Raw genomic sequence first — 25,387 nt, 5'->3', positions numbered from 1 at the left:
TATGTGCAGTAAGCACTGACCACTCTCTAGCTCCCGTGTCACTGTCTCATGTACACTTTATTTCTTTTGTTTTTGCCTTTTAAGACAAAGTCTTAACTAGCCTGTGTTAGCCTCTAAATAACTATAGTCATGGATGGTCTGGAAGTCCTGATCCTCTGACCTCCACTTCCAGGGTAGACGTTTAGGTTCATCCTCAGCTACATATGCATTAGAGACCAGTATGGGCTATATGAGACTTTGTCTCATTTTTTAAAAAAAAAATAACTGTCAGGATTTGCAGCTCTAATAGTCTCATCTGGTTTCAAGCACTCATTTTCACTTTGCCTTCTATGGCTGGATTTAAAATGCTCTTAATGCTTAGACTAAAAAGTTCTATGAAACAAAACATATTTCAGAAACCTCCCAATTTGTTTTTTTTGTTTTGTTTTGTTTTGTTTTGTTTTTTTACTTATTTTTGAGATAAGGTCTTACTATGTAGCCCTGGCGATCCAGGGTGATCTTGAACTCAAACAGATCCACTTGCCTCTATCCCCCAAGTCCTGAGATTAAAGTTATGTGCTTTTTTTGTTTGTTTGTTTGTTTTGTTTTTCTGTGAAGCCCTGGCTGTCCTGGAACTCACTCTGTAGACCAGGCTGGCCTCTGCTTCCCAAATGCTGGGATTAAAGGAGTGTGCCACCACTGCCCGGCAAGTTATGTGCTTTTATTCTATTTATTTATTTATTATCTATTTATTTATTTACTTTGAGACAGGGTCTCTCTGTGTAGCCCTGGCTGTCCTGGGACTCTCTGTGGACCAGGCTGGCCTGGAACTCAGAGAGCCACCTGCTCTGCCTCCCAAGTGCATGATTAAAGGCTACTATTCCTGATGTGCTCTTATGTTTAGTTAATATACAATAACTTCACATGCTTGTGGGGGAGTTACTGTGGTATTTCAATACACGAATATAATATATAGTAATGCTACAAGGGTAATTACCATTTTCATCATCTTACAGTTTACTAAACTTTTAACTGCAGCCACAAATGCTAAAGAAAACTAGAACTTCTTCCCAACAATGTTTCCATACTCCAAATCCATCCTTTTCCTATCCTTCCTCCTCCCTACCCTTCCAAGCTTCTGTGGCCTCACTTCCATTTTCCATCTCTGTGGGCTATTTTTTGCTTCCACTCATTAACAGGATTGTGAAGGACTCAATCAACATGCATGACAAAGCAAGGTGGTTGGGTTGTCAGCATAGCCCAACCCTATTATCTTTTCCTTGTTTTGTTTGGGCAATTTGTGTGTGTGTGTGTGTGTGTGTGTGTGTGTGTGTGTTGATGTCATTTCTTTTGAGAGAGGGTCCCATGTAGTTCAGGCTAGCCTCAAACTCATTATGTAGCTAAGCCTGGCCTTGAACGCCTCACCTTCTACTCTCGCCTCCTAAGTGCTAGAACTGCAGTTGGGTACCACCACATTTGGCCCTATTTAATTCTTTTTGTAAAATTACATCTATTTTTTATTTAATCACATGTATATTCAGATACTCAGGTGTGTGCCACAGTATACATGTGGAAGTCAGAGAACAAACTGGAGGATTCAGTATTCTCCTTCCACCATGTGGGTCCCAGGAATCAGAGTCAGGTCATCGGGCTTGACTGTAAGCACCTTTACCCACTGAGCAATCTCGCTAGGCCTATTCAATTCTTTATGTCAGAACATGAGGAAAAAACAAGACAAAACAAAGCCAAGTTATCAACTTCTAGGCTCTGTTATGGTCCTACTGTGAAATGAAACCAGCTAATTCTCCTATTCTGCTAGATTCTGCTATTCAAGATTTCTACGAAGACACCACCATGTTAAACTCAAAATGCAGCAACCTCTACACCTCAGGGATATGTTCATTTAAAAAGCAAAGGAGTACAAGTTGTTATAGTTCAAGCTATTTGGTAAGCACAGGCATGATGATCACTTGGACCCCGAGTTCCAAGCCACCAGGGAACAACATGGTGAGATCCTGTCTCAAAACAATAAAAGCATCAACCACACCAGGGTACAAGATAAAGCGCCTCTGCCCAGACTGTTTGTCTGAGCACAGTGAAGACGAACTTTGGCAAAACACTCTGTACCATGCCAGAGCAATGGCATAGTTAAAGAAGTCTCTCCGGAAGCCTCTCCCTGCTGCACTATTGCCTCTGTCCCCCAGGAGCTCTCTCCCTCTCTACAGAGGAAAGCACCTGGCTTTTATCTATTCTTCAGGAAAATCCTTTCACTCTAATAGGTTGCTTCTTCCTGGTGGGTTAATTTTAAGCTTTTAGATCTGTAGATACTAATTACTAGCACTTGATGTATACTATATAAGAATAAAGGGCTTTGCCCACTCTGAGGTAAGGTAGGGGAAATAAGCAGGTTGATGTGAACTGCAACAGCCCCTGCATCTGTTGCCCGATACCTTCTCCACTCATCTTTTTTGCAAAGTTCTCGACATTACAAACACATTGAGCTTCCAAAGTGCAATTCAGACAGCATTGCCTTCCAGCATAAGACTATTCAGTGACTGTCTTTCACATACTAGCTCAACAGTTACCTCTAACATAAATCAGTCAGGTGTTATGGCAGACACTTGTCATCCCAACACTTGAAAGTTTGAGGCCAGCCTGGACCATGTGAAAAGGTCTAAGGAAAAAAAAAAAAGCCCTACACCTCATCAAGTTTTCTTTTCTTTTTTCTTTTTTTTGGTTTTTCGAGACAGGGTTTCTCTGTGTAGCCCTGGCTATCCTGGAACTCACTCTGTAGACCAGGCTAGCCTCGAACTCAGAAATCTGCCTGCCTCTGCCTCCCAAGTGCTGGGATTAAAGGCGTGCACCACCACTGCCCCGCTTCATCAAGTTTTCTTATTCATGCTTGTTATAGCTGTCTTGCTGGAATTACTGGTGTGTACCACCACCACCCCTTCCTTTCTTTCTTTGTTTCTCTCTTTATTTGTTTCTTTCCTTCCTTCCTTCCTTTTTTTTTTTTTTTGAGATGGTCTCTCTATGTAGTCCTAGCTGTCCTAGAGCTCATTTTGTAGACCAGGCTGGCCTTGAACTCACAAAGATCCACCTGCCTCTGCCTCTTAGTGCTGAGATTAAAGGTATGAGCCCCCATGCCAGGATAATTGTTTTTTTCCTTTGGTGGGGGAGCAGTATGAGACAGGGTCACTCTATATAGCCCTGGATGTCCTGGAACTCATTATGTAGACCAGGTTAGCCTCAACTCACAACGATATGTCTACCTCTGCCTTCCATGTGCTGGGACAGCCAGGGCTACACAGAGAACATGAGCCCCCAAAATTTCTCTATGGATATGTTCTAAATATACTCCGGATTTCTTAGAGCCATTCTATGTCCTAAACTAATTTCTACCATCTCTGTTTGTTGTACAAAGCAGTGGTCAGCATGTGGCCAGGAAACTTGACTCTCCAGCTGTGCTAGCGGCTTACATTCTTCATGTATCAGCTTCTGCTTCACTGGCATGGAAGTAATACCACCCCCTTGAAGGGGTTTCCTAGGACTAAAATGAGAACACTTGCGCACACACACACACACACACACACACACACAGGCACAGAACAACACCATATACAGAGAGCCTTAAACAAAAGCTATCTTGGTACTTTACTATGTCATTTTGCAGAGTGTGCTTGTGAGTACAAGATTAAATAGTAGAGTTGCAGAGAAAAAACGTTGACGTGATTATAGATTCTAGAAAATTAATAAAATGAGCAGAGACACAGTGAAAACTGTGTTGGCTGTGTGAAAATACTCAGTTACAGTCATTTATATAAGCAGGTTAGCATTTAAGGCCTAATTGTCATGCAGCACCATAGCAATTACACATAGCATTAAATATGCATCGGGTTAACCTTTTTTTCTGAGCTCCTTCCGTTTGATTACAGTAGTGAAGAACTCGCTGAGCTCAGAGAACAGTCTTCAGCTAGTCAATCCTGACACACACGTCTGCTCACTACTCACCTCCACGAAATGGAACAGACCCCGAATTCATCTCCACTTGAGCCCATGGCACTCATCCTAGTGCAATACACTTGTCCTATGACCTGTGAGACAACAGACTCTCGACTTCATATTGAGCAGTGACAAACCCTTGCTCTCAAAATCTATTGGTTTCTGGAAAATAGGAGACACTGATTCAAATAACATAAATATCCTAGTGTTTGGTGCTACACAACGGAACCTATAACAACTTTCTTTTTTTTTTTTTTTTGGTTTTTCGAGACAGGGTTTCTCTGAGTAGCCCTGGCTGTCCTGGAACTCACTCTGTAGACCAGGCTAGCCTCGAACTCTCGAACTCAGAAATCCGCCTGCCTCTGCCTCCCAAGTGCTGGGATTAAAGGCGTGCGCCACCACCGCCCGGCCCTATAACAACTTTCTTTTTAATATTTTATATTATGTGTATGAACGTGTGCACACATATTGACTGCAGTGCCCACAGCAGCCAGAAGAGGGCAGTAGGATCCTCCTGGAACTGGACAGATGGTTGTAGATAGGTGCTAGGAACCAACCCCAGGTACTCTGGAAGAATAGGCAGAGTTCTTAACCACTGAGTTCTCTCTCCAGCCCCAGACTCCTGATCTTATGCAGTGCTATGACAGAATTAAGAGCTTTGTGTACACTGGGTAAGGACTGCACTGACTTTCATCCTCACTCTAAGACTGAATTAGGAATTATCACTTTATATATAAGGAAGGGAAAGTTACAGGAAGGTAATAACTGAGATTCTTCTTCTGGTTGGCTTTTTTTTTTTTTTGAGACAGATTCTCACCCTATTGCCTAGGCTTACCTAGAACTAGAAGCCATCCTCCTGCTTCAGCTTCTAGAAGCTAGGATTACCATGGCAGCCACCATGCACAGCTTTAACTTGGCTAATTTTTAACACTTTAAATTTAATTTTTAAAAATTTTTTCTATTCATTTATTATCGTGTACATGTGTGTATATGCAGGTATGTGTGTACACATGCCATATAATGCATGTAGAAGTCAGAGGACAGCTCGCAGGAACTGGTTCCCGTTCTACTCAGTGAATTCCAAAGCAGCAAGTGCTTTTATCTACAGAACCATCTTGAGGGCCTGGCTTATTTTTAGTTTTCACTAAGTTGTTGTGTGTGTGGGCAGCATGTGTCAGAGTACATGTGAGGTCACAAGACAACTTTTAGGAGCTGATTCCCTTCTTCCACTTGCCCATGTCATTTGGAGATCAAGTTTAGAAATCAGTCTTGCATGGCAAATACTTTTACCATGGGGTTATCTTACCAGATCTTCTGAACTTGGACAAATTCTTAGCAGTGGTAATAGGCAGAGATAGGATTCAAAATCAGGAAAGAATCAAAGTCTGTTCTCTCAAAATTATATTTAAAAACCAGGCATGTTGGCACACTCCTTTAATCTCAGAACTTGGGAGGAAAAGGCAGAAAGATCTCTGTGAGGTCCAGGCTAGCCTGGTCAACAAAGCTAGTTCTAGTACACCTTTAAAAAACAAAATAAAAAATTTAATTATATTAAACCGAGCTAACTTCCTTATAGATATTTCAAACATCCACTGTGCATTCATGCACTGCTTGCTAAGAATAAAGATTGTCATCAAATGATGACAAATATTTTGGGAGCCTGTTTTGACAGTCAGCAGGTAGAGGCCCTATGTATCAGGCTGAAAGGTATGCAGCCAAGTAGACATATTTAGTTTTTCTGAATTTCAGGTCCTAGAATACTGCCACTTGATCCAACTGTTTAGATTCCATGCAAAGAAAGCCTGGTTGAGTCATGAAGCAGCTATTCTGTACTTTGTTGTAGTTTTTTTTAAAGATTCATTTATTTATTTTATGTATGAGTGCTCTATCTGCATGTACACCTGAATGCCAGAGAAAGTATCAGATCCCATTACGGATGGTTGTGAACCACCATGTGGTTGCTGGGAATTGAACTCAGGACCCCTGCAAGAGCAACCAGTGCTCTTAACCACTGAGCCATCTCTCTAGCCCCTATCCTGTACTTTGTGAGGAGAAAGAAGTCAGTCAGGTGAAGAAGAGGTAAATGTTTAGGGTAATAATGGCCTGGGTATGTCAAAGCTTTATTTAGTCACCATGACATTATAGAAATTTCAATAAGTGAGATTGTTATTAGATGCATCTTAACAAAGTTAGGTTTTTATTTTACTTCTTGTAAATAGCATTTCAAAATAGCTTTACTGGTGGCGTATTATATTTTTATTCTCTTACTTATATATGTGGTTTCACATAGCCCAGGTTGGCCCCAAACTTGCTATAGCTGAGGATAACCTCAAACTCATCCTACTTCTACCTTTTAGGTGCTGTGATGACAGGTGTGTGTGGTACCATACCCAGTTTTATGTAATGCTGGAGATGGAACCCAGGGGTTTGCTCATACTAGATAAGCACTCTACCAACTGAGCTACAGCTCTGTCCCTAGTGTTTTTTTTTTTTTTGATAGTGTCTCATGTAGCCCAGGCTACCCTCAGCTCATAATCCTGCTGCCTTTATGTCCCAAGTACTAAAACTACAGGTATGCGCCACTATGCCACACAATCCTCCTGCCTCAGTGTCCCAAGTATTGAGAATACAGGTACATGCTGCCATGTCTGATTACAGACCTTCTTTTTTTTTTTTTTTTTTTTTTTGGTTTTTCGAGACAGGGTTTTTCTGTGTAGCCCTGGCTGTCCTGGAACTCACTCTGCAGACCAGGCAGGCCTCGAACTCAGAAATCTGCCTGCCCCTGCCTCCCAAGTGCTGGGATTAAAGGCGTGCGCCACCACCGCCTGGCCAATTACAGACCTTCTTTTACTTCTGGCCATGTTACCTTAATGGCATGGGCAAGCAAACTTGTTTTCCCTTACTGTAAAGTGGGATACAGCAAGTCCCTTTATCAGCGTCTGCCTCTTCTTCACCCTTTTCATCTTTAGAGCTCATCTTCCTGATATATAAACCTACCAGGCAGGCTATGGTGTAGGGACAGAGATATTAAAGGGTGCTTCAGCCCTTCTCTGATGGCTGCGGTAGGGGCAGACCAAGTCATATAAGATGTGTAGAAGCATTCTGTCAAGAAAGGGTTTAATTCCCTAACTATTATTCTTTCTCAATTTTTGTTCTTTATTGACTTAGAGGCCAAACATGGCAGCAGTTGGTCAGCACCTCACTGAAAGCAACACACCTCGATGCTGTCCCAGCCTTTTGGGTGAGCATGGACACTTGCTCTAGTTCTCTAACTCTTCATACTGAGGTGGCCACAGAGAGGACAATAGGGAGGGAGAGAGAGGAAATCAATGCTCTGAACGTGCAAGGCCGTGGCAGGCCAGCAGGCTCCAGTCAGGGCTTCTGTGAAAGACCCCGGTGCAGAAGCGGCAAACACTGTCCTAGTTGAGGTTCTGGCTGTTTGTGAGCCAGGTTGTTCTTCCCTCTGTGGACTGGATCACATTCCTGACTAAATGAAGAGCCCCGCAATGAGCTGAGTGGTCCGATTCGGGACCTGAATCCTCTGCCTGCTTTTACTGATGGGGTATATCTCAGTGCTGGACTTGCAGACTTGCTATTTAAAAAAAAAAAACTTACTCATTTTTATTTCATTGGTATTTGACTTGCATGTATGTCTGTATGAGGAATAGAATTACAAACAGATGTGAGCTGCCAGTGGCTTCTGGGAATTGAACCTGGGTCCACAGGAAGTGCAACCAATACTCTTAACTGCTAAACCATTTTTCCAGCCCTGAGACTTGTTTTTATAAAAATATATTTACATGCCCACAGCCATCTCAGCCAGGTGGGAAATATGGAAAATTGTATGAAAGCAAGCTTATGGAGTCTTTCAACATTTAGGGTATAGAAAGTAAGAGAGGCAAATAGGAGGGCTCATGGCTAGGAGCTCAGGCTGGGGCAGCAAGACTACCCAACTGAGGCTAGCCTAAGCTACACAGTGAGTTCCAGACTGTATAACAAACCTCTGTCTCACTAGAAGAAAGGAAAACTATAGACATAACTGATTTGTCTTTACTGGAAGGAGGCTCAGAACATGAACTTTTGACTCTTAACAACATCTCCATAGATGAGAAGGAATTGAGGAAATATTTTGTTCCCGACCAACGCGGTCAAGTTATAGAGCTTGACATCAGGAAACAATTTTCCTTGTTAAGCTCCTAGTTCAAAAGTCGACTCTTCACCCAAGCTTTAAAAACAGTGGTCAGGCATTAGGGAAATGGCTCAGCAGAGGACCCGAGTTCAATTTCCAGCACCCATATGGTAGTTCACCACTCTCTGCATCTCAAGTTCCAAGAGATTCAGCATCCTCACACAGACAAACATGAAGACAAAATACTAATGCACATGAAATAAAAAATTTTTAAAAAAGGCCAGGCATGGTAGCACACACCTTTAATCCTAGCACTTGGGAGGCAGAGGCGGGCATAGCTCTGTGAGTTCAAGGTTAGGCTGGTTTACAAAGTGAGTTCTAAGACAGCCAGGAGTGTTACACAGAGAAACCCTGTCTTAAAAATACCAAACCAAACCCAAGGGGTCAGTAAGTATGTACAATTATTCCATGATTTTCATTTCCAGATTTCACTATAGAGCTGGTGAGTGCAGGGGCAAGGCACATCTTTGTTCTGAAGTTAACTATAGGGTATGCTGGGTACTCAGAGTTTTGAAGGGTCAGAAGAAGGGTTCTGGAGAAGTGATGCCCAGGGTGAAGAAAAGCCTTCGCTTGGCAAGGAAGCCAGGAGGTAAGGGTGCATATAAGACTAGAGGTCTTTCCACATGGCTAGGGGATAGACTTTGAGGAGACGAGAAGTCAGTCATGGGTTACATGTAGTTCAGGGACAGAGTTCTTGCCTTGTATTTGATCCAAAGAAACAAAACACAATCCCCACCACCACCACCAAAAGTAAAGTAAAAACAAGAAAGATCTTGAAGGGCCTTCCTTCTACAAGGAATGATGTATATATAGATGTATTGTACAAAGAGAGACATGCCAGGCAGTGGTGGCGCACGCCTTTAATCCCAGCACTTGGGAGGCAGAGGCAGGCGGATTTCTGAGTTCGAGGCCAGCCTGGTCTACAGAGTGAGTTCCAGGACAGCCAGGACTACACAGAGAAACCCTGTCTCAAAAAACAACAACAACAAAACAAAAACAAAAACAAAAAAAAAGATAGACACAGCTTAGTCAATCAAGGCAATGTTAATACTAAGGTAACAATGACAGAAATAAACTAGGAACTGCCTGGTTAATTCAGGAGTTATGGTCACTCTTCTTTTAAGTCATGTTCAGCCAATAAAAGTATTTGGTACGTCTTTTCTTTCTAGTAACTGATTTATTTTTATTTTTGTGCACTGGTATTTTGCCTGCACATATGTCTGTGTGACAGTATCAGATTTTGGAGTTACAGACACATATGAGCTGGCATATGGGTGCTGGGAATTAAACCCAGGTCCTCTGGAAGAGCAGTCAGTGTTCTTAACCACTGAGCCATGGCTCACACATACCCCCTCCCTCACCAGTAACTTTATCTACGCCTTTTGCCTTTTTTGTTTTGTGTTTTTTGAGACAGGAACTCCCTATGTAAGCCTTGACTGGCCTGGAAGCTGTGATGCTGACCAAACTAGCCTCAGCTTGCAGCAATCCTCTTGCCACTGACTCCTGAGTGCCAGGATTCAAGGTGTGTTCCACTCTATGTGGCCATACCTTTGTCTTTATTCATTCCACCAGTATCTGCTGGTCCTACCTTTATGGGTGCTGAGGTTACAAAGAGAAAAGGCGATCTGTTCTCAGGCTGGGGAAAACACAAAGAAACAATTATACTTGTTACACAATTTGAGCCCTGAGCTCTCCACTGAGCAGCAGAATCCTATTGTGATTTCCAGTCAGTACGCAAAACACAGATCCCAAACAAAACTTGGCTTCTAAGTCTGTCTCCCGTGGACTCTCCCCTTCTCTTCTGACAGTCCTGCCATGCCACTGATACGACTGCTTAGGGAAGAAATGAAGGAAAGCACTGATTCTAACAGTGTCATCCTTCCTTTCACTGGAAAGTGTGTGTGTGTGTGTGTGTGCACGCACGTGCACACATGTATATATGTGTATATTTTTGACCATATCTGCCTCTACACATGGAGGCCAGAGGTTGATGTTGGGTGTCTTCCTCAACTGTTCTCCACCTTGTTTTTTGAGGCAGGGTTTCTCGTGGACCTTGTCACTTTGGCTAGACTGGCTGGCCAATGATCTCCAGGGATGTGCCTGTCTCACCTCTCCGAAGCACCGGGATTGTTACTGAGTGGAACAGTGGTGCTAGTGACCTGACCTCAGGTCCACATGCACTTCATTGACGGAGGCATCTCCTGGCCCCTGCATTCTATTTTTTGAGAGTTATTTCTCAAGGAACCTGAAGCTCATTGATCTAGCTAGACCGGCTGACCAACATGCCCCAGGGATCCTCCGGTCTCCCTGCCAGTGCTGGGGCTACAGGCATGCACCACCACCTTGACTAGGGCACTGAGGTTCAAACTCAAACACTCACAGACCGAGCCATCCCAGCAGACCCTGAAGGTTTAAGTTCTTATTGCATTAATTTTTAAGTTAACAGAATGAATTTCATTACTTGTGTCATTTTCACATCTATGTCATCATACTTTGCTGGATCCCCTTGGATACAATTTAATTTTCATTCCTCTTGGACATTTTGTTTTATCCATTTTTTGAGTCAGGGTCTTACGTACCAGACTGGACTGGAATTTTCTGTGTTGCCCAGGCTGGCCTCCTGTGTGTTGGGATTACAGGCAAGAGCCACTATACTTTTCTTAAATACATTGATGTGTACCCTTCATGGAATTCCGTCACATCCCAGTGAAATCCAAAATCCATCCAAAGTTTACCAAGTGACGTGTGTGATCTGGGCCCTGGCTGTTTTCCATCCAATCTCTGTACTCAGCTCTGCTCCAGCCACTCTGACCTCCTTGATCCTTCTCCATGCCAATCAAACCCTTGCACCAGGCCACTGTACTTGCTGTTTCTCATCCATGGTTCTCTCTAGAAATCCACGAAGCTTCTGTTTCTCATTAAGTAATTGGATTTCCTCTTGTCTATTTTGTCTGCTAAGAGGCCTTTCTTCCCTATCTAAAGGAAGGTCTCTCTATCACTGTTATCTCTGGATCCTGTTTTATTTCCCTTAAAACCACATTATGAGGCATTTTTTCCTTTTTTTGAGGCATTTTTAATATTTATCATTTATATATTAATATGCAACACACTTATCTTTTATTGTTTATATATACTACACGAACCTGATGTGCAAGAGAATACACTTTGCTCACTACAAAATTCTCTGCACCTAGAGAGGTGGCTGCTCCTTGTATTTTTGTCAAATGAGTGGATTTGGAGATTCAGTAAATGTGAAGTACCCTATACTACTGTTTATTTAACGTGGTGGGGGTGGCTTTCACATGTGGATTTTTAATGTTTTTTTCTTTTCTACTGGTTGTTTTTTTTTTGTTTGTTTGTTTGTTTTTTGAGACAGATCTCTCACTTTGCAGCCCAGACTGATCTCAAACTCAGGGCAATTGTCCTGCACTCTCCCAAGTGTTGAGACCACAGATGTCACTAACTACATCCAGCTGCAATTTTTTTTTTTATTTTAACAATGGACTTATATTACCTGTGTACCAAAAAACTAATCAAGATACCACACAGGTAGATATCGTATAAATGAATTCCAACAGAAATTGGGCAAATCTATAAAACAGATTTTTAAATAGATACACAGCATAATCATTAAGATAAGCCATGGCTGGAATCTCTTCCCCAACATTTGGTAGCACTGTGATCCTAAAATATATATTTCAATGCCTAAATTTCCTCAGCTGGACAGTAAATTTCCTGAGAACAGTAACAGTGCCTCCCTCAGAAAGTTGTTTTAGGCGAGCCCTTATGTGTGTAACCCGCTTCGTACAATGCCTGGCATGCAGTAAGGAAGGATTCCATAAATGGAAGCTCTTATAAGAATCTATACCAGTAGGAATAAGAGATGTTGGGACATACCTAGCCCTCAAGAGTGACATCAGAGTGGACCACCACATCATCATTGCGCTTCCATGTGGGCCTCTGAAGCCCAGAGAGGGGATGTATCTTTCCAGAGAAGGCAATTTCGACGTCCCAGAAGCATCAGAATAAAAAGGACCCTCTTCACCCCTCAAGTCATTCAGTCTGGGTAATCCACGAGTGGTGTGGCACGGCCCGGGCTCGCCATCCTCCAGCCCAGTGCCTGGGCAGCCTCAGTTTCCTTGCTTGCAACAGAACTGGAATGGAACTGTTAAGAAAAAAAATCCAGACTGAACCAGCCGAGGCCGCCTTAGCGCATGCCACTGGGACGCCAGTGGCGACGGGGAAAGTGACAGCAGGTCAGACTTCAGAGCCCAACGACTAGCAGCCAGGTATCATGCTCCCCATCCCGGGGCGGCGCCACTGGGACCCGCCCGCCGCCTGACTGGAGGAGGCGGGACAGCCTCGGCGTGCTGGTGGCTGAGTGACACGGGGCCGCGCACGTGATTCGGGACCGCGCACGCAGGCCGTGGCGCGCACGCAGAGTTTGCACAGCGCGCGCAGCGGCGGGCTCTTCGGTGCGGAGGTGCGAGACGTGGCGAGGTGAGGCGTGGGGCTGAGCGGCGGGAGCGAAGGCACGCGGGGTCACGAGGTGCGGGCTTGCGCTGCGGGGCCACGCGGTGGGGCAAGTTGTCGCGGCCTGGCGAGTCCCGAGCCCTTCCCCCCTGCGGCTGGCTATGAGGCAGCTCGGTGTTCCCGGCTGGGCGGTGGAGCGCGGCCCCGGCCCACCTGACCCGCCGAACCCCCACGTGGGTCTCTGCGAGCCAGTGTGGAGCACCGTTTTGGAGCCGAGGCCCCGGTATACAGTGACTTGCCCAAGACCATGCAGCTGTAAGGGTGCTGTCTGCACAACTGCCAAGCCCGCGATTCCCCTGTGCTCCTCATGGGGTCCTGCCCCTCGGTCACTTCCTCGCTCCCTCTAGTAATTAATTTAAATGTAGCCCATCTCTCAAGAATGTTAGTGTCCCTGCGTGGTCTTTTAAAGAAGGAGAAGAAGGAAGATTTTGATTTTTGCAGCATTGTGCTTTGCGACGTGAAGTGTTTTGTCAGAACGTATTGTAGCATCTTTGATAGTGTAAGGGGCTATTTGATAAGGCCCTGCTGTTCACCAGCCTGTAAAAGCACTGTGCAGATACCCCAATCTTTAGCGCTTTTTTTTCTTGGGAAAAAACTGTCTGTCAGGAGATTGTTAGGATTCCAAGATAGAGTCCACGAACTGTGATTCCATTCGGTACCTGGCATATGGATGTTGGCTATTGTTTTATTCCTGGGTATATAATATGCCTTTGTTAAATACATTTTTTTTAAATTTTTTTTTTTTAGGCAGCCTCATATATCTTGGGCCAACCTTGAACTTAACGTAGCCAAGAATTTCCTTGAACTCCTGATCCTCCTGCCTGTACCTCTGGAGTACTGAGTTTACTTGCTTATTGGATGTTGGAGTTTGAATATAAAGCATCCTTTATGCTAAAACACCCTATAGTTAGCTATTGAGCCCACAACATTCTTCTTCAAAGACCCACTTTTCTTGGAACTATATAGAGGAAAAACTCACCCCTACCCAAAGTAGCCAAAAAATTGGCCCTCAGCCTTATTATCAAAGCATTGCATATTCTTTGTAGATCAGTCCCCAAGCTAAAACTGTCAAAGTGAAAAAACTATTTCAGGAGAAATGAAGGTAAACTAACCTTTTAGAAAACTAACATTTATTTGTCCAAATTGATGTGTGCTTTGTTTCGGTTTGGGTGGTTGGGTTTTTTTTTTTTTTTTTTTTTCCTCCAAGACAGGATTTCTCTGTATAGCCCTGCCTGTCCTGGAACTCACTCTGTACTTTAGGCTGCCTCTGGTTCCTGAGTGCTGGGATCAAAGGTGTGCACCACCACTGCCCAGCTTGTTTTGGGTTTGGAATTTGAAGTAGTCCAAGATAGCCAGGGACAACATTGAAGCCCTCCTATTTCTACCTCCTGTTTAAAGGAGTAAGTTACTGATCAATATATGTTGGGTAGGATTCCTTAATTTCCAATAATAAAGTTCAAATTTATTTTTTGAGACAGGGTCTCACTATGTAGTCCTGGTTGGGTCAGAACTCTCCATGTAGACCAGGCTGGTCTTGAACTCACAGAGACCTATTTTCTTCTGCTTCCTGGGTGCTAGGAGTAAAGTTGCATACCACTTCACCAGCAAGTTCCAGATTTTGTAAGGAGGGAGTACTTTAAATTCTGTGAATGAGGAGGTATGAGTGTTATGGTTGACAACCACACCATTGTCTTGTCAGTTTACCAAAATAAACCTTGGAATGGTTTTCTGATCTGTGTGGGTCTTCTCTTTGTTCATAGGGGATTGTGAAATTGTTAATCTTTGGCAACTTCTGAAGTCTTAAAGCTCTGTATCAAAGAAGATCAAGCGCAGTCTCTGTCAGCTAGAGGATGGACCGTTTGGGTTCCTTTAGCAGTAAGTACAGTGGGACAAGGGGACAAGTCTCAAGTGACGATGAATAGCCAACTAAAGTAGGGGATGATCAGGGAAGCAACGCCTTTGAAGTTGAATGATAATGCCTGAAGGAATTATGAATAGCACGTAAAAGTAAAATCAGGCCATACCTGTCTGTTGTTTGCCTCCTGAATGTGACATAGCTTCATCACTTTAGAATAAAGCCACGCTGAGTAGCCTCGCCACCATAGATTGATCTGTTAAATAAACATGTTTACTTTGAGCCCAGGGTTTCATGTAGATTGGCCAGCCTGGGACTGGTTTTGTAGCTAAGGATGGCCTTGAACTACTTATTCAAGTGCTAGAATTTCAGACGTGTACCATCATTGGATTTCAAAGAAAGAAAAATCACAAAACTGGCCAGTGTACACGCAGACACATACACACATGTTGCACAGTCACAAAGTAGATGTTCATTAGTAAGAACCAGAAGTGTGTTTTTAGGATTTGTTTGTTTTATCAAAGGCACTCTGTATTTTCCCTGCATATATTCAGAAAGTTAGAATCTTTGACACATCCAGTTAGTTGTACATTTTCATTTTACTAACGTTCCAAGTGTAAACTGAAAGTACTCCCACCTCTTTCCTTTCAGGACAGGGTTTCTCTGTGTTACTGAATTGGCTGTCCTGGAACTCTCTGTAGATCAGGCTAGCCTCTACTTGGTAATGTGTCTGCCTCTGCCTCCTGAGTCTGGGATTAAAGGCCGGTGCCACTCCCTTCCCACTATTCCCACCCTTTAAAACAACTGTTAGGGCCTGTTGTGTTGGCACATGCCTTTAATCCCAGCACTTAAGGAGGCAGAAGCTAGGCGAGCTTTGTGAGTTCAAGACCAGCCTGATCTACATAATGAGTTCCAGACAAGCCTGGGCTGCATAATAAGATCCTGCCTAAAAATCAAACAAACAAACAACCCCACAAATAATAATAATGATTTGTGGTTTTGTTTATCTATTCCTAAATTCCTACCTGTCCTGTTTCCCCCAGTCCTGCTGCAAAGGTTCAAGCTTTGATTGTTTTTCTCATCTGTAGTGAGAAGTTACATATTACTGTAGTTTTCACTTTTATTTCTCCTTATGAGCAAAGGTAAATAATCTTCCCCCTGTTAAAGACCATTTTTATCTCTCTCCTTCCCAACTCTGTTTTATATTGTTGCTCTTTTTTTTTTTTTTTGGTTTTTTGAGACAGGGTTTCTCTTTATAGTCCAGGCTGTCCTGGAACTCACTCTGTAGACCAGGTTGGCCTTGAACTCAGAAATCCGCCTGCCTCTGCCTCCCAAGTGCTGGGATTAAAGGCATGCGCCACCACCGCCCGGCTCTCAAGTTCAGATTCTTAAATGAATCTCTCAGCCTCATCTCCCCAGTACTTGGCACTCTAGGAACGCACTACTCACTGTCCCTGGCTTTGTTTTGTTTGGCTTTTTTGAGATAGGGTCTTACTGTGTAGCCCTGGCTGACATGGAACTTAATATGTAGCTTAGGCAGGTCTTGAATCACAGAAATTCTTCCTCATCTTCCCCAGGATTTACAAGTGTGGTCCACAACAACAATGTGGTTCTTTCGTTTTATGTTTTCCTTTGATGGTATGACTCAAACTTGGGGCCTCAGGAATATCAGGAATATCTTTATCTAATAAGAATTTCAGTTGCTAGAGAGAGGCTCAGTGGTTATGATCTCTGGCTGCTCTTCCAGAGGGGCTGAGTTCAAGTACCATTACCTACATGAGGCTCACAACTGTTTGTAATTCCGGTCCCATGGGATCGGACACTTCTTGGTCTCCACCATCACTGCATGTACACGGTGTATAGACATCAATGCAGACAAAACACTAGTACACGTAAAAATCACGATGAAAAATTAAAGAAGAATTTCAGCTTTTTTCTCTCATGAGTTTGCAAATACTTTCTTCCAGTTTACTTGCTTTTTCAACTTTGTGTATAATGTTTTTGTTTTGTAAAGATTTATTTATGTGTCTGAGTATTTGTCTCTGTGAGTTTATTTGTACTACATGTTTACAGGCACTAGTGAGGGCCGTAAAAGAAAGGATTTGGGATCACCTGAAACTGGAGTTAGAGATTTGTGGGTACTGGGAACCAAACCCAGGTCTTCTGTAAGAGCAGTAAACATTCTTCAGCACTGAGCCATACTTCCAACCCTATTTATAGTGGTTTTGCTTTTAAGATTTATTTTTATTTCATTTTTAAAATTTTTATTATTTTATGTGTATGAGTGTTTTGCCTTTTTGTATGTCTGCTACACATACATGCCTGATGCCTTTAGAGATCAAAAGAGGCAGTAACAGATGGCTATAAGCTGCCGTGTGGATGTTGGGAATTGGACCCTGATCCTCTGGAAGAACAGCCACTGATATTAACTGCTGAGCTATTTCTCCAGCCCCAAAGATTTATTTTATTTTATTTTTTCAAGACAGGGCTTCTCTAGGTAGCCCTGGCTGTCCTGGAACTCACTCTGTAGACCAGGCTGGCCTCGAACTCAGAAATCCATCTGCCTCTGCCTCCCAAGTGCTGGGATTAAAGGTGTGTGCCACCACTGCCCGGCTAAGATTTAATTTTTAATACTGTATGTGTGTGTGTGTACACGTACGTACGTACATATGAGTGCAGGTGCCCGAGGAAGCCAGAAGAAAGTGTGAAGATCCCATGGAACTTACGTTACAGGCTGTTGTAGTAACCACTTTAGTCCTCTAGAAGAGGATTATATGCTCTGAACCTCTGAGCCTTTTCTCCAGCCCACTTATAATATTTCTATTGATTTAACCACATTTTTTATTTTTGTTTTTTCTAGGCAGGGTTTCTCTGTATAACCCAGACTGTCCTAGAACTCACTCTGTAGACAAGGCTGGCCTCAAATTTATGTCTCTGCCTCCCAAGTTTTGGGATTAAAGACACGCACCACTATCGCCTGATTAAATTAGTCATATTCTTTTTTTTTTTTTTTGGTTTTTCGAGACAGGGTTTTTCTGTATAGCCCTGGCTGTCCTGGAACTCACTCTGTAGACCAGGCTGGCCTTGAACTCAGAAATCCGCCTGCCTCTGCCTTCCAAGTGCTGGGATTAAAGGCGTGCTCCACCACCGCCCGTCCGTCATATTCTTTTAAAATTTATTTTCTCTGATTTTATTTCATTGTTTTTAATTATGTGTATATTGATATGTACATATGAGTGTGGGTATGGAGGCCAGGTAGAGGTGTCAGATCCCCTGCAGTGGTTGGGAGTTAAATGCCATGAGTATTCTATGGAACATTTATGCTCACACATATATACAAGGGGATAAATAAATGTAGTCCAAATAAATAAACCCTCAAAATCCTTGATCAGTTCTCTGTGCACTCAGTAATTCTAGTTTTAGGAAAATACATGGAGAGTGAGTATGTGTGTGTGTGTGTGTGTATGCTTGAAAGATACTGATAAAGTCACAAACTGCAAGTATCATAAATGTGTAGAGAGCCACTAATAGAGAACTTGTTAGATTAGTTCTAACCTTTTAAACTCAGTTATATTCTTTTCATATTTTTTAAGTCTCTGATTAATTGAAAATGGAATAAGTTAGGCACATGATTTTAAAAATAAGAATAATTCCATAATAAATGGAGTAATTTATAATGAAACAATATAATTTATAGTAAAATAGCAAGTGTATCAATATGTTTTTAAGACATTATTACTGCTAGATTGATGGCACATGCTTGTAATCCCAACATTTGGGAGGCTGAGGCAGAAGGATTGCCTCCAGTCCAAGTGATAGACCGAGGTAGAGAATTAAACCTTGTCATAAAAATGGGGGTGGAAGGATGGTGAGCAGGACATTAAAGCTGTCGGAGACATGAAAAGCCGCTTACCCATAGGTTGAATCACAGCATCTTACAATGAGAAATGAAGGATGAATCAGACTGCTAGTGACTAAGAAATGTTACAGGCCTTAGTAACTTCTGGTCAAGTTCTGAAAAAAAACAGAGTATAACCGCCTCTTGACTTGTGTTCAGTTGTATTAGAATATTCAAATATATTAAAACTGTTAAAATTTCATTAAGGCAGGGTCTCACTAAGCAGCTCTGGGTGGTGTGGATCTCATAAAAATCTACCTGCTTGTTTCCTCAATGCTGGGATTAAAGGCATTCACCACCACATTCTGCAGGCATCTGGGCTGGACTTTAGCTCAGTGACTGCTGTAATCAACCATCTTAACTCAGTCCCCAACACTATCAAAAACAAACATTTCTTAGCGTGTAACATAGAAATAGGTTCTAGGGATTGTAATTGTGAGCTTTGTTTTTCTATCTAGTTGAATACTTAATGAAATAATTGAAAGTTGCTAAGGGTTCAAGTCAGGTTGTTTTGTTTGGTGTGGTTTGCTGCGTAGGAAGGAATATCTTCAGTACTTAACAACCAGAATCCCAGTTCCTATCTGCAAAATGTTCTTAGCGCATCCTACTCATTATAGCAGCAAAAGTCTGCCTTCTTGGATTTTCAGAATGTCTTCCTAGGGATGTAGTTCAGGTTAGGTCATTGATGAAGTAAACTGTTACAAAGGACAGAAAAGGATCAGCAGATGGCTCAAGCCTAAGGACCTGAGTTCAATTCCTGTAACCCATGTGCTGGAAGAAGAAAACTGACTCCCCAAAGTTGTCTTCTGACTTCCATATGCTGCTGCTGCTGTACACACACACAAATATAAATAAATAATTAAATGTAATACAAATAAGTTCGGGAGGATCTATAGTGATGATATGGAACCACTTGAGCCTAGGAGTTCAGGGCCAGTTTTGACAACTTAAAGCCTGTCTCTTGAAAATAAGAATTCAGGGGATTGGTAAAGATTGGCATCTGAGGTTAGAGAGATGGCTTGTTACTTAAGGTGTTCTGTTCTTGTAGGGGCAGGCAGTCATGTGGCCTGTAAATCCAGCTCCAGGGGAACTGACACCCTCTTCTGGCCTCAGTTAGCACCTGTACTCAGATGTATGTGTCACATACAGACATACAAATAGACATAATTTAAAAAAAAAAAAAAACTATAATATATAACACTTATTTTTTTTTTTTTAATCAGAATTGGTAGATGATCAATGCCTGTAATCCCTTCACTTTGGAGGCAGAAGCAGGCAGATGAGGAGTTGAAGGTCATAATTGGAAACTAGCTTGGGCTACATGAGACCCTGTCTCAAAAACAGAGCAAAAGGAGTAAGCTTCAGACAGGACATTTCTTTACCCTGTCAGTTTTTTCCATGTCTTAGTGGTGCCTTGAGGGTGTTTTGTAGCTTTACTGAGAGAGCATGAGAGCTAAACAAAGTAAGTCCCTCACCTCCCTTCCAGGCCTTTGTCCCACATTCCCATGGGCAGTCACAGAACAATGGCTGCTCTAACCTCAGAGAGGCAGGATTTGGGGCAACCTAGAACAAAGGTATCTGCAGTCTTAGGGCTTTGGAGAATTTATATGTGCCCTTTGCCTTCATAGTTCAGAACAAGAGCAGGCCTGCATGCAGCAGTTTGCCTTTTCCTTATTATCTCAAACCTGGACGCAAAGCTTAAATCCCAAATTGGAATTCTTCCAGCTTGTTGAGAAAAAAATTCAAACTTGCAGAGAAGTTGAAAGACCAGGGTTGTAACTGCCTGTGTGCTGCGGCCTAGGTGGAACAATTGTTGACTTTTTGTCTGGTTTGCTTTGTATATGTATGTGTGCTGTATGGGGAATGTGCCCAGTTTTCTTTTCCTTGAGAGAAAGTGAGGTCTTTAAAACTTTAAAACTTCAGTTTGTAAGTTTCTCGTTTCTGCAGGTACCATCTCTCCCTAGACTTTGAAGCGATAGCTTTTCTGGAGGAAGGAACATGCTTCTGTGTAATAGAGTGGTTCTTGTTTGTGTGTGTACAATAAACTCATTTTGCTTCCACATGTTTGTCAGCGCAGTCGGTCTTCAGCCATTCATAGAGTTTTAAACTTAGGTTTGTTTTCTGTATGTTCCAGATGATCCATCTGATAAGCCACCTTGCAGAGGCTGCTCCTCCTACCTCATGGAACCTTACATTAAATGTGCTGAATGTGGGCCGCCTCCTTTCTTCCTGTGTTTGCAGGTAACTCCCTGAGGAGAGGGTGTCTCTCCTGGTCTGTTTTGTGGATACAGAAACTTAGAGTAACTCGGCAGCATAGGACCACCCTGCATGAACTCTCTTCCTATAGGTAGTCTTCCCTGCAGACTTTACTGGGAAGGTCAGGAACAGATGGGTGAGACAGATAGGACTATTCGACAGAACTTCTCATCTTAATGCTTATCACTTTCCCAAGTAAATTGAAATATATTAGGGGTGATACTGGTTATGTGTGCCAGGTACTACTTTAAGTAACTCACTTAAATCAGCCCTAAATCATCATTATAGCGCTGAGAAATGAGTAAGTAAATATCTCCATTTTACAGATGAGACTGAGCCAAAGAAAGCCTAAATAATTTGCTTGTTGGGATTATCAGGTCTTACTCAGTCTAAGACACTTGGTTATAAGAAGCATTGCAGAGATGGCTCACTGAGTAAAGTGTTTGCTGTGCAAACGTGAGGACCTGAGTTTGAATCCCCAGCATCTGTATAAAACCTGGGCATGGTAGCATTGCCTGTAGCCTCATGCTGGGGAGGGCGTGGAGGAAGTACGGGGGCCTTGGGGGTTTATTAGCCAGCCAGACTAGCTGAATGACAGACTCTAGGTTCAATGAGAGACCCTGTCTCAAAAAATAAAGTGGAAAGTGATAGAGGAAGACTCCCAATTGTGGCCTTTGTAAGCTGTGCATAGGTGAGTGCACCTACAAACACACATGCACATACACAGCATCCAGTTCTAGACATGTTAAAATGTAAAAAAGTGATCCCCTTTGAGCTATAAAAGTATATATTAGAATACCAGCACTCAGGTAGAGTCAGAGACAGGCAGATCTCTGAGACCGAGGCCAGCCTCCTCTACAGAGTGCCAGGACAGCCAAGGGTACACAGAGATACACTGTCTTTTAAAAAAAAAAAAAAAAAGATTTTTCAAAAGATTATATAGTGGGCATGGGGTGCATTTTGGGAGGATGGGTAGGAGGAAGGAAGATGAAGCCGGCCTGGACTATATCGCAAAACTCTTCTCAGTACACCAAAAACAAGAGACCCCCCCAAAACAAAACTCTTCTCAGTACACCAAAAACAAGAGACCCCCCAAAACAAAACTCTTCTCATACACCAAAAACAAGAGACCCCCCAAAAAACAGTGGTTTTAAGACTACAGTATATATCCATCAGGTTGGTAGTGGCAGTAAAGGCCTGTAATTTCAGAACTTGGAAAGTGAAGACAGGAAGAGGAGGACTTCAAGGCCTGACTGGACTACTTGAAATACTTGAGTTCTTGCCTCAAGTAAGACAAAAGACGAAACAAAATAAACAAAAAATTAGAGCGTCTTCAAACCATCTTTTGTCTTTTTTTTTATTGTAGTTAGTTTATTAATTTATTTACTTTTGGTGTTTTTTTCCTTGCCTCGAGTTTATTTGTAAAAACAGCATAGGACACTGGCCATCTGCTAATAGTGTGTAGGCAGGGGTGTCCCTGCAGTCCATCTGTCTTCACACTGGCGGGAGCCTTTTCTATGGGGCCTTCACAGGGGCATGGGCACCTTTGGGAGCCTTAGCTAGAGCTGTGGCCTCTGCCTTGGTTTGAACCTTGGGCTTTGGTTGGGAGAGCCTACGACCCTTGGCCGTGTAGCTTCGAATCTGCTTCTCAAGCTTGGGGTGCGATGAAAGCCAGGCAGCTGAGTTTGCAGCTGGGGCCCTTTGGCATCTTGAGCTTGACCTGAGGCTTCACAGGGGGCTTGATGGCCTCTGCGCGTGCACTCACTGCCTTTGCATTGTTGGCCTACATCACCTTCAGGCCTTTCTTGTTGTGCTTCTTGGCAAAGCCCACGTTCCTCAGAGCTTGGGGTCAACCCCCTTAAGAGATTCGTAGCTTTGTGACCAGGATTTCTTGATGCCATTTCTGTGCCATTTGTGTGGTATGGTTCTTGGACTAGGCCATGTCTGCACGGTAACCAGCAGCTCCCGCAGCACTTAGGACTGGAAGAGAACTACTTTTGGTGTTTTAATATAGGGTCTCTCCTAGCCCTACCTGTCCCGGAACTTACTGTGTATGTAGACCAGTCTGACCTCAAACTTGGAAAGATCCTCCTGCCTCTGCCTCCCAAGTACTAGGATTAAAGGCATATGTTACCATGCCTGGCTTTTATTTTTATTTTTAAGATTTATTTATTTGAAGTATATGAGTTCAGTGTAGCACTGGATCCCATTATAGATGGTTATGAGCCACCATGTAGTTGCTGGGAATTGAAGTCACAACCTCTGGGAGAGCAGTCAAGTACTGTTAACTGCTGAGTCCCCTTATTTTGATTTTTAAAGGCATGGTCTCTTGTAGCCTAGCACACCTAGAATTGGCTATATAGCTGAGTGAGGATGACCTTGAACTTGATTCTTCTAGCTCCACTTCCCAAGTACTGGGGTTGAATCTGGTGCTGTGTATGCTTAGCAAGTGCTCTACCAACTGAACCTCACCTCCAACCCTAAGGAAGTACTTTTTAAAGTAGCTCTTAGTAATTTAACTTCTTTTTTCTTCACAGTGTTTCACTCGAGGATTTGAGTACAAGAAACATCAGAGTGATCATACTTACGAAATAATGGTAATGGCGACATTGAAACTTTCATTCCTTTTTCAAGTATTTAGACTGAGAACTAAGTCTCCTTCTCCATGTATCTCTGTCCTTTTTCTCTTCTGAATTTGATAATTATTTAGTAGCCTTTTTAGTTCTTTGTAAACTATTAAACTATTTAAATATAAAAATGGCTGGAGAGATGGCTCAGCAGTTAAGAGCACTGGTTGTTCTTCTAGACAACCTGGGTTCAGTTCCCAGCACCCACATGGTAGCTCACATCTGTCTGTAACTGCAGTTCCAGAGGATCTGATACCCTCATACAGACATACAGGCAAAGTACCAACACATATGAAGTTTAAAAGCCCACTATAATAATGAAGAACCCTGTTACAATAAGTAAGCAAATAGACAAGCAAACAAACAATAGATTGACGTAGCTGGTCGATGTGGCTCCTGCCTGTAAATCCAACTTTTAGGAGGGTTGCCATGAGTTCAAGGTGAGCGAGGAATGTAGTATAAGACCCTGCGTGCTGGTTTGCATGAGTGGCCCCAGGCATTTGAGCATTTCATCTCCATAACTTTTCTGTTGCTGTGATGAAACACCATGGCCAAGGTAACTTATACAAGGAAGGGTTTATTTGGGGTTACAGTTTCAGAGGGATGGGAGTCCATCCATCATGTTGGGGATCATAGCTGGAGGCAGGCAGGCAGGCAGGCCTGGCACAGAAGTACCAGCTGAGCTCATATCCTGATCCACAAACGGGAAGCAGAGAGATGGATATGACAGAAACTTTACGCACACCTCCAGTGAGAAACCTCTTCCAACAAAGGCCATGCCTTCTATTCCTTCCCATACAGCAACCAAATAGGGACCGAATACTCAGATGTCTGAGACTTACAGGACTCATTTTCATTCATCTACCATACCATCTCAACAAACAAACCAACAAATAATAGGCTGCAAAGATGGCCTGTCAGTTTTAAGTGCCAGCTGTTCTTGAGGGCTAGGATTCAGTTCCCAGCACTGATTCTGGACAGCACAACTCCCCATAACTGTAGCTCTAGGGAAACCTGATACCCACTTCTAGACCCCATAGACACCTCACTCATATGTGCACAGAAGTGTGTGTACACAAATCCATTCGCACACACATAACACATCATCATCATCATTGTTAAAAGTAAAGTAAATCTTTAAAAAAATCAAGATAAAAAGAGTCTGAAGAGACAAACTGAATAATAGACCAGAAAAGACTTGACTCTGATTGAGTAATGGCATTGCCACCTTTAAAGAAAGAGTGCTGCCACTCTCCCAGCCCTGGCCAGTTCAGTAAGCCAACATGGATAACAGAACTTCGCCTGAAGTGCCAGAGATCAAATCCAAAGTCAGGGGAAGTTCTGTGTTTTCAGAGCACTCAAAACAACTAAAACAAGTTTTCGACACACCCTCTGGTACAGTTTTTCTTTCAGTAGTAATTTCATAGTGTAGGTTAATCATTTGGCAATGTATTGGTTTCCTACAGTTGCTGTTATAAATTATGAAAAATTAAGTAGCTTAAGACAACACAGATTCATTATTGCACAATTCAGCAGGTCAGCAGAGCAGTGGGCTTACTGGTTTGTGGAAGGTCTTGAGAGGCAGAAATTGAGGTGTTTGGCCAGCCTGGGCTTTTATCTTGACACCTGGCCTGGTTGGGAGAATTATTCTTGGTTCATTCAGATCATTGGCAGAATTTACTGAGGTTGAAGCATTGGTGCCTCTGTTTTTTACAGGCTAGCTGGCTTTTGGCCAGAATTTGTTCTTGGCATTTAGAGGCTGCCTGGCTCCTAGCCCCCTTTTGCCATATCTAAAGCCACTGACACTGGAAGCCCTTGAGGCCTTCTGATAAAGTGCTTGAGCCTTTAACCTCCTGACTTATTCTGATTACTCTAATTCTTCTGCCTTCCCTTAATACTTACAAGATTTTTTAAAAATTTAATATTTTATATGTTTTGGCTGCATATATATCTGTGTGTTCCTGGAGGTCAGAAGAGGATGTCAAATCGTCTGGACAGTTGTGAATCACAATATGGATTCTGGAAATTGAACCTATGTCCTCTGGAAG

At 42.8% G+C, this 25,387-nt stretch overlaps 2 protein-coding genes across 2 annotated transcripts in view; one reads left to right on the top strand and one right to left on the bottom strand.

Moving 5' to 3' along the window:
* The window catches only part of Acaca (acetyl-CoA carboxylase alpha), a 266,070-nt gene extending 253,986 nt beyond the window's left edge, over positions 1-12,084 (bottom strand). Inside the window, exon 1 of the mRNA XM_028772253.1 lies at positions 12,068-12,084. The gene's annotated coding sequence lies outside the window, so the exon portion shown is untranslated. The remainder of the gene's footprint in view (positions 1-12,067) is intronic.
* A 535-nt stretch (positions 12,085-12,619) lies between these two features.
* Tada2a (transcriptional adaptor 2A) overlaps positions 12,620-25,387 on the top strand; it is a 46,850-nt gene continuing 34,082 nt past the window's right edge. The window contains exons 1-4 of the mRNA XM_028772474.1: positions 12,620-12,670; positions 14,464-14,578; positions 20,591-20,697; positions 23,250-23,309. Coding sequence (XP_028628307.1) covers positions 14,554-14,578; positions 20,591-20,697; positions 23,250-23,309 — 192 coding nt within the window. The 5' untranslated portion in view covers positions 12,620-12,670; positions 14,464-14,553. The remainder of the gene's footprint in view (positions 12,671-14,463; positions 14,579-20,590; positions 20,698-23,249; positions 23,310-25,387) is intronic.

The sequence above is a fragment of the Grammomys surdaster genome, unplaced genomic scaffold, assembly GCF_004785775.1.
Source record: "Grammomys surdaster isolate TR1022 unplaced genomic scaffold, NIH_TR_1.0 213, whole genome shotgun sequence".
Classification (NCBI taxonomy): Eukaryota; Metazoa; Chordata; class Mammalia; order Rodentia; family Muridae; genus Grammomys; species Grammomys surdaster.
Note: the sequence above shows the minus strand (reverse complement) of the source record. Positions and strands in the feature narration are given on the sequence as shown.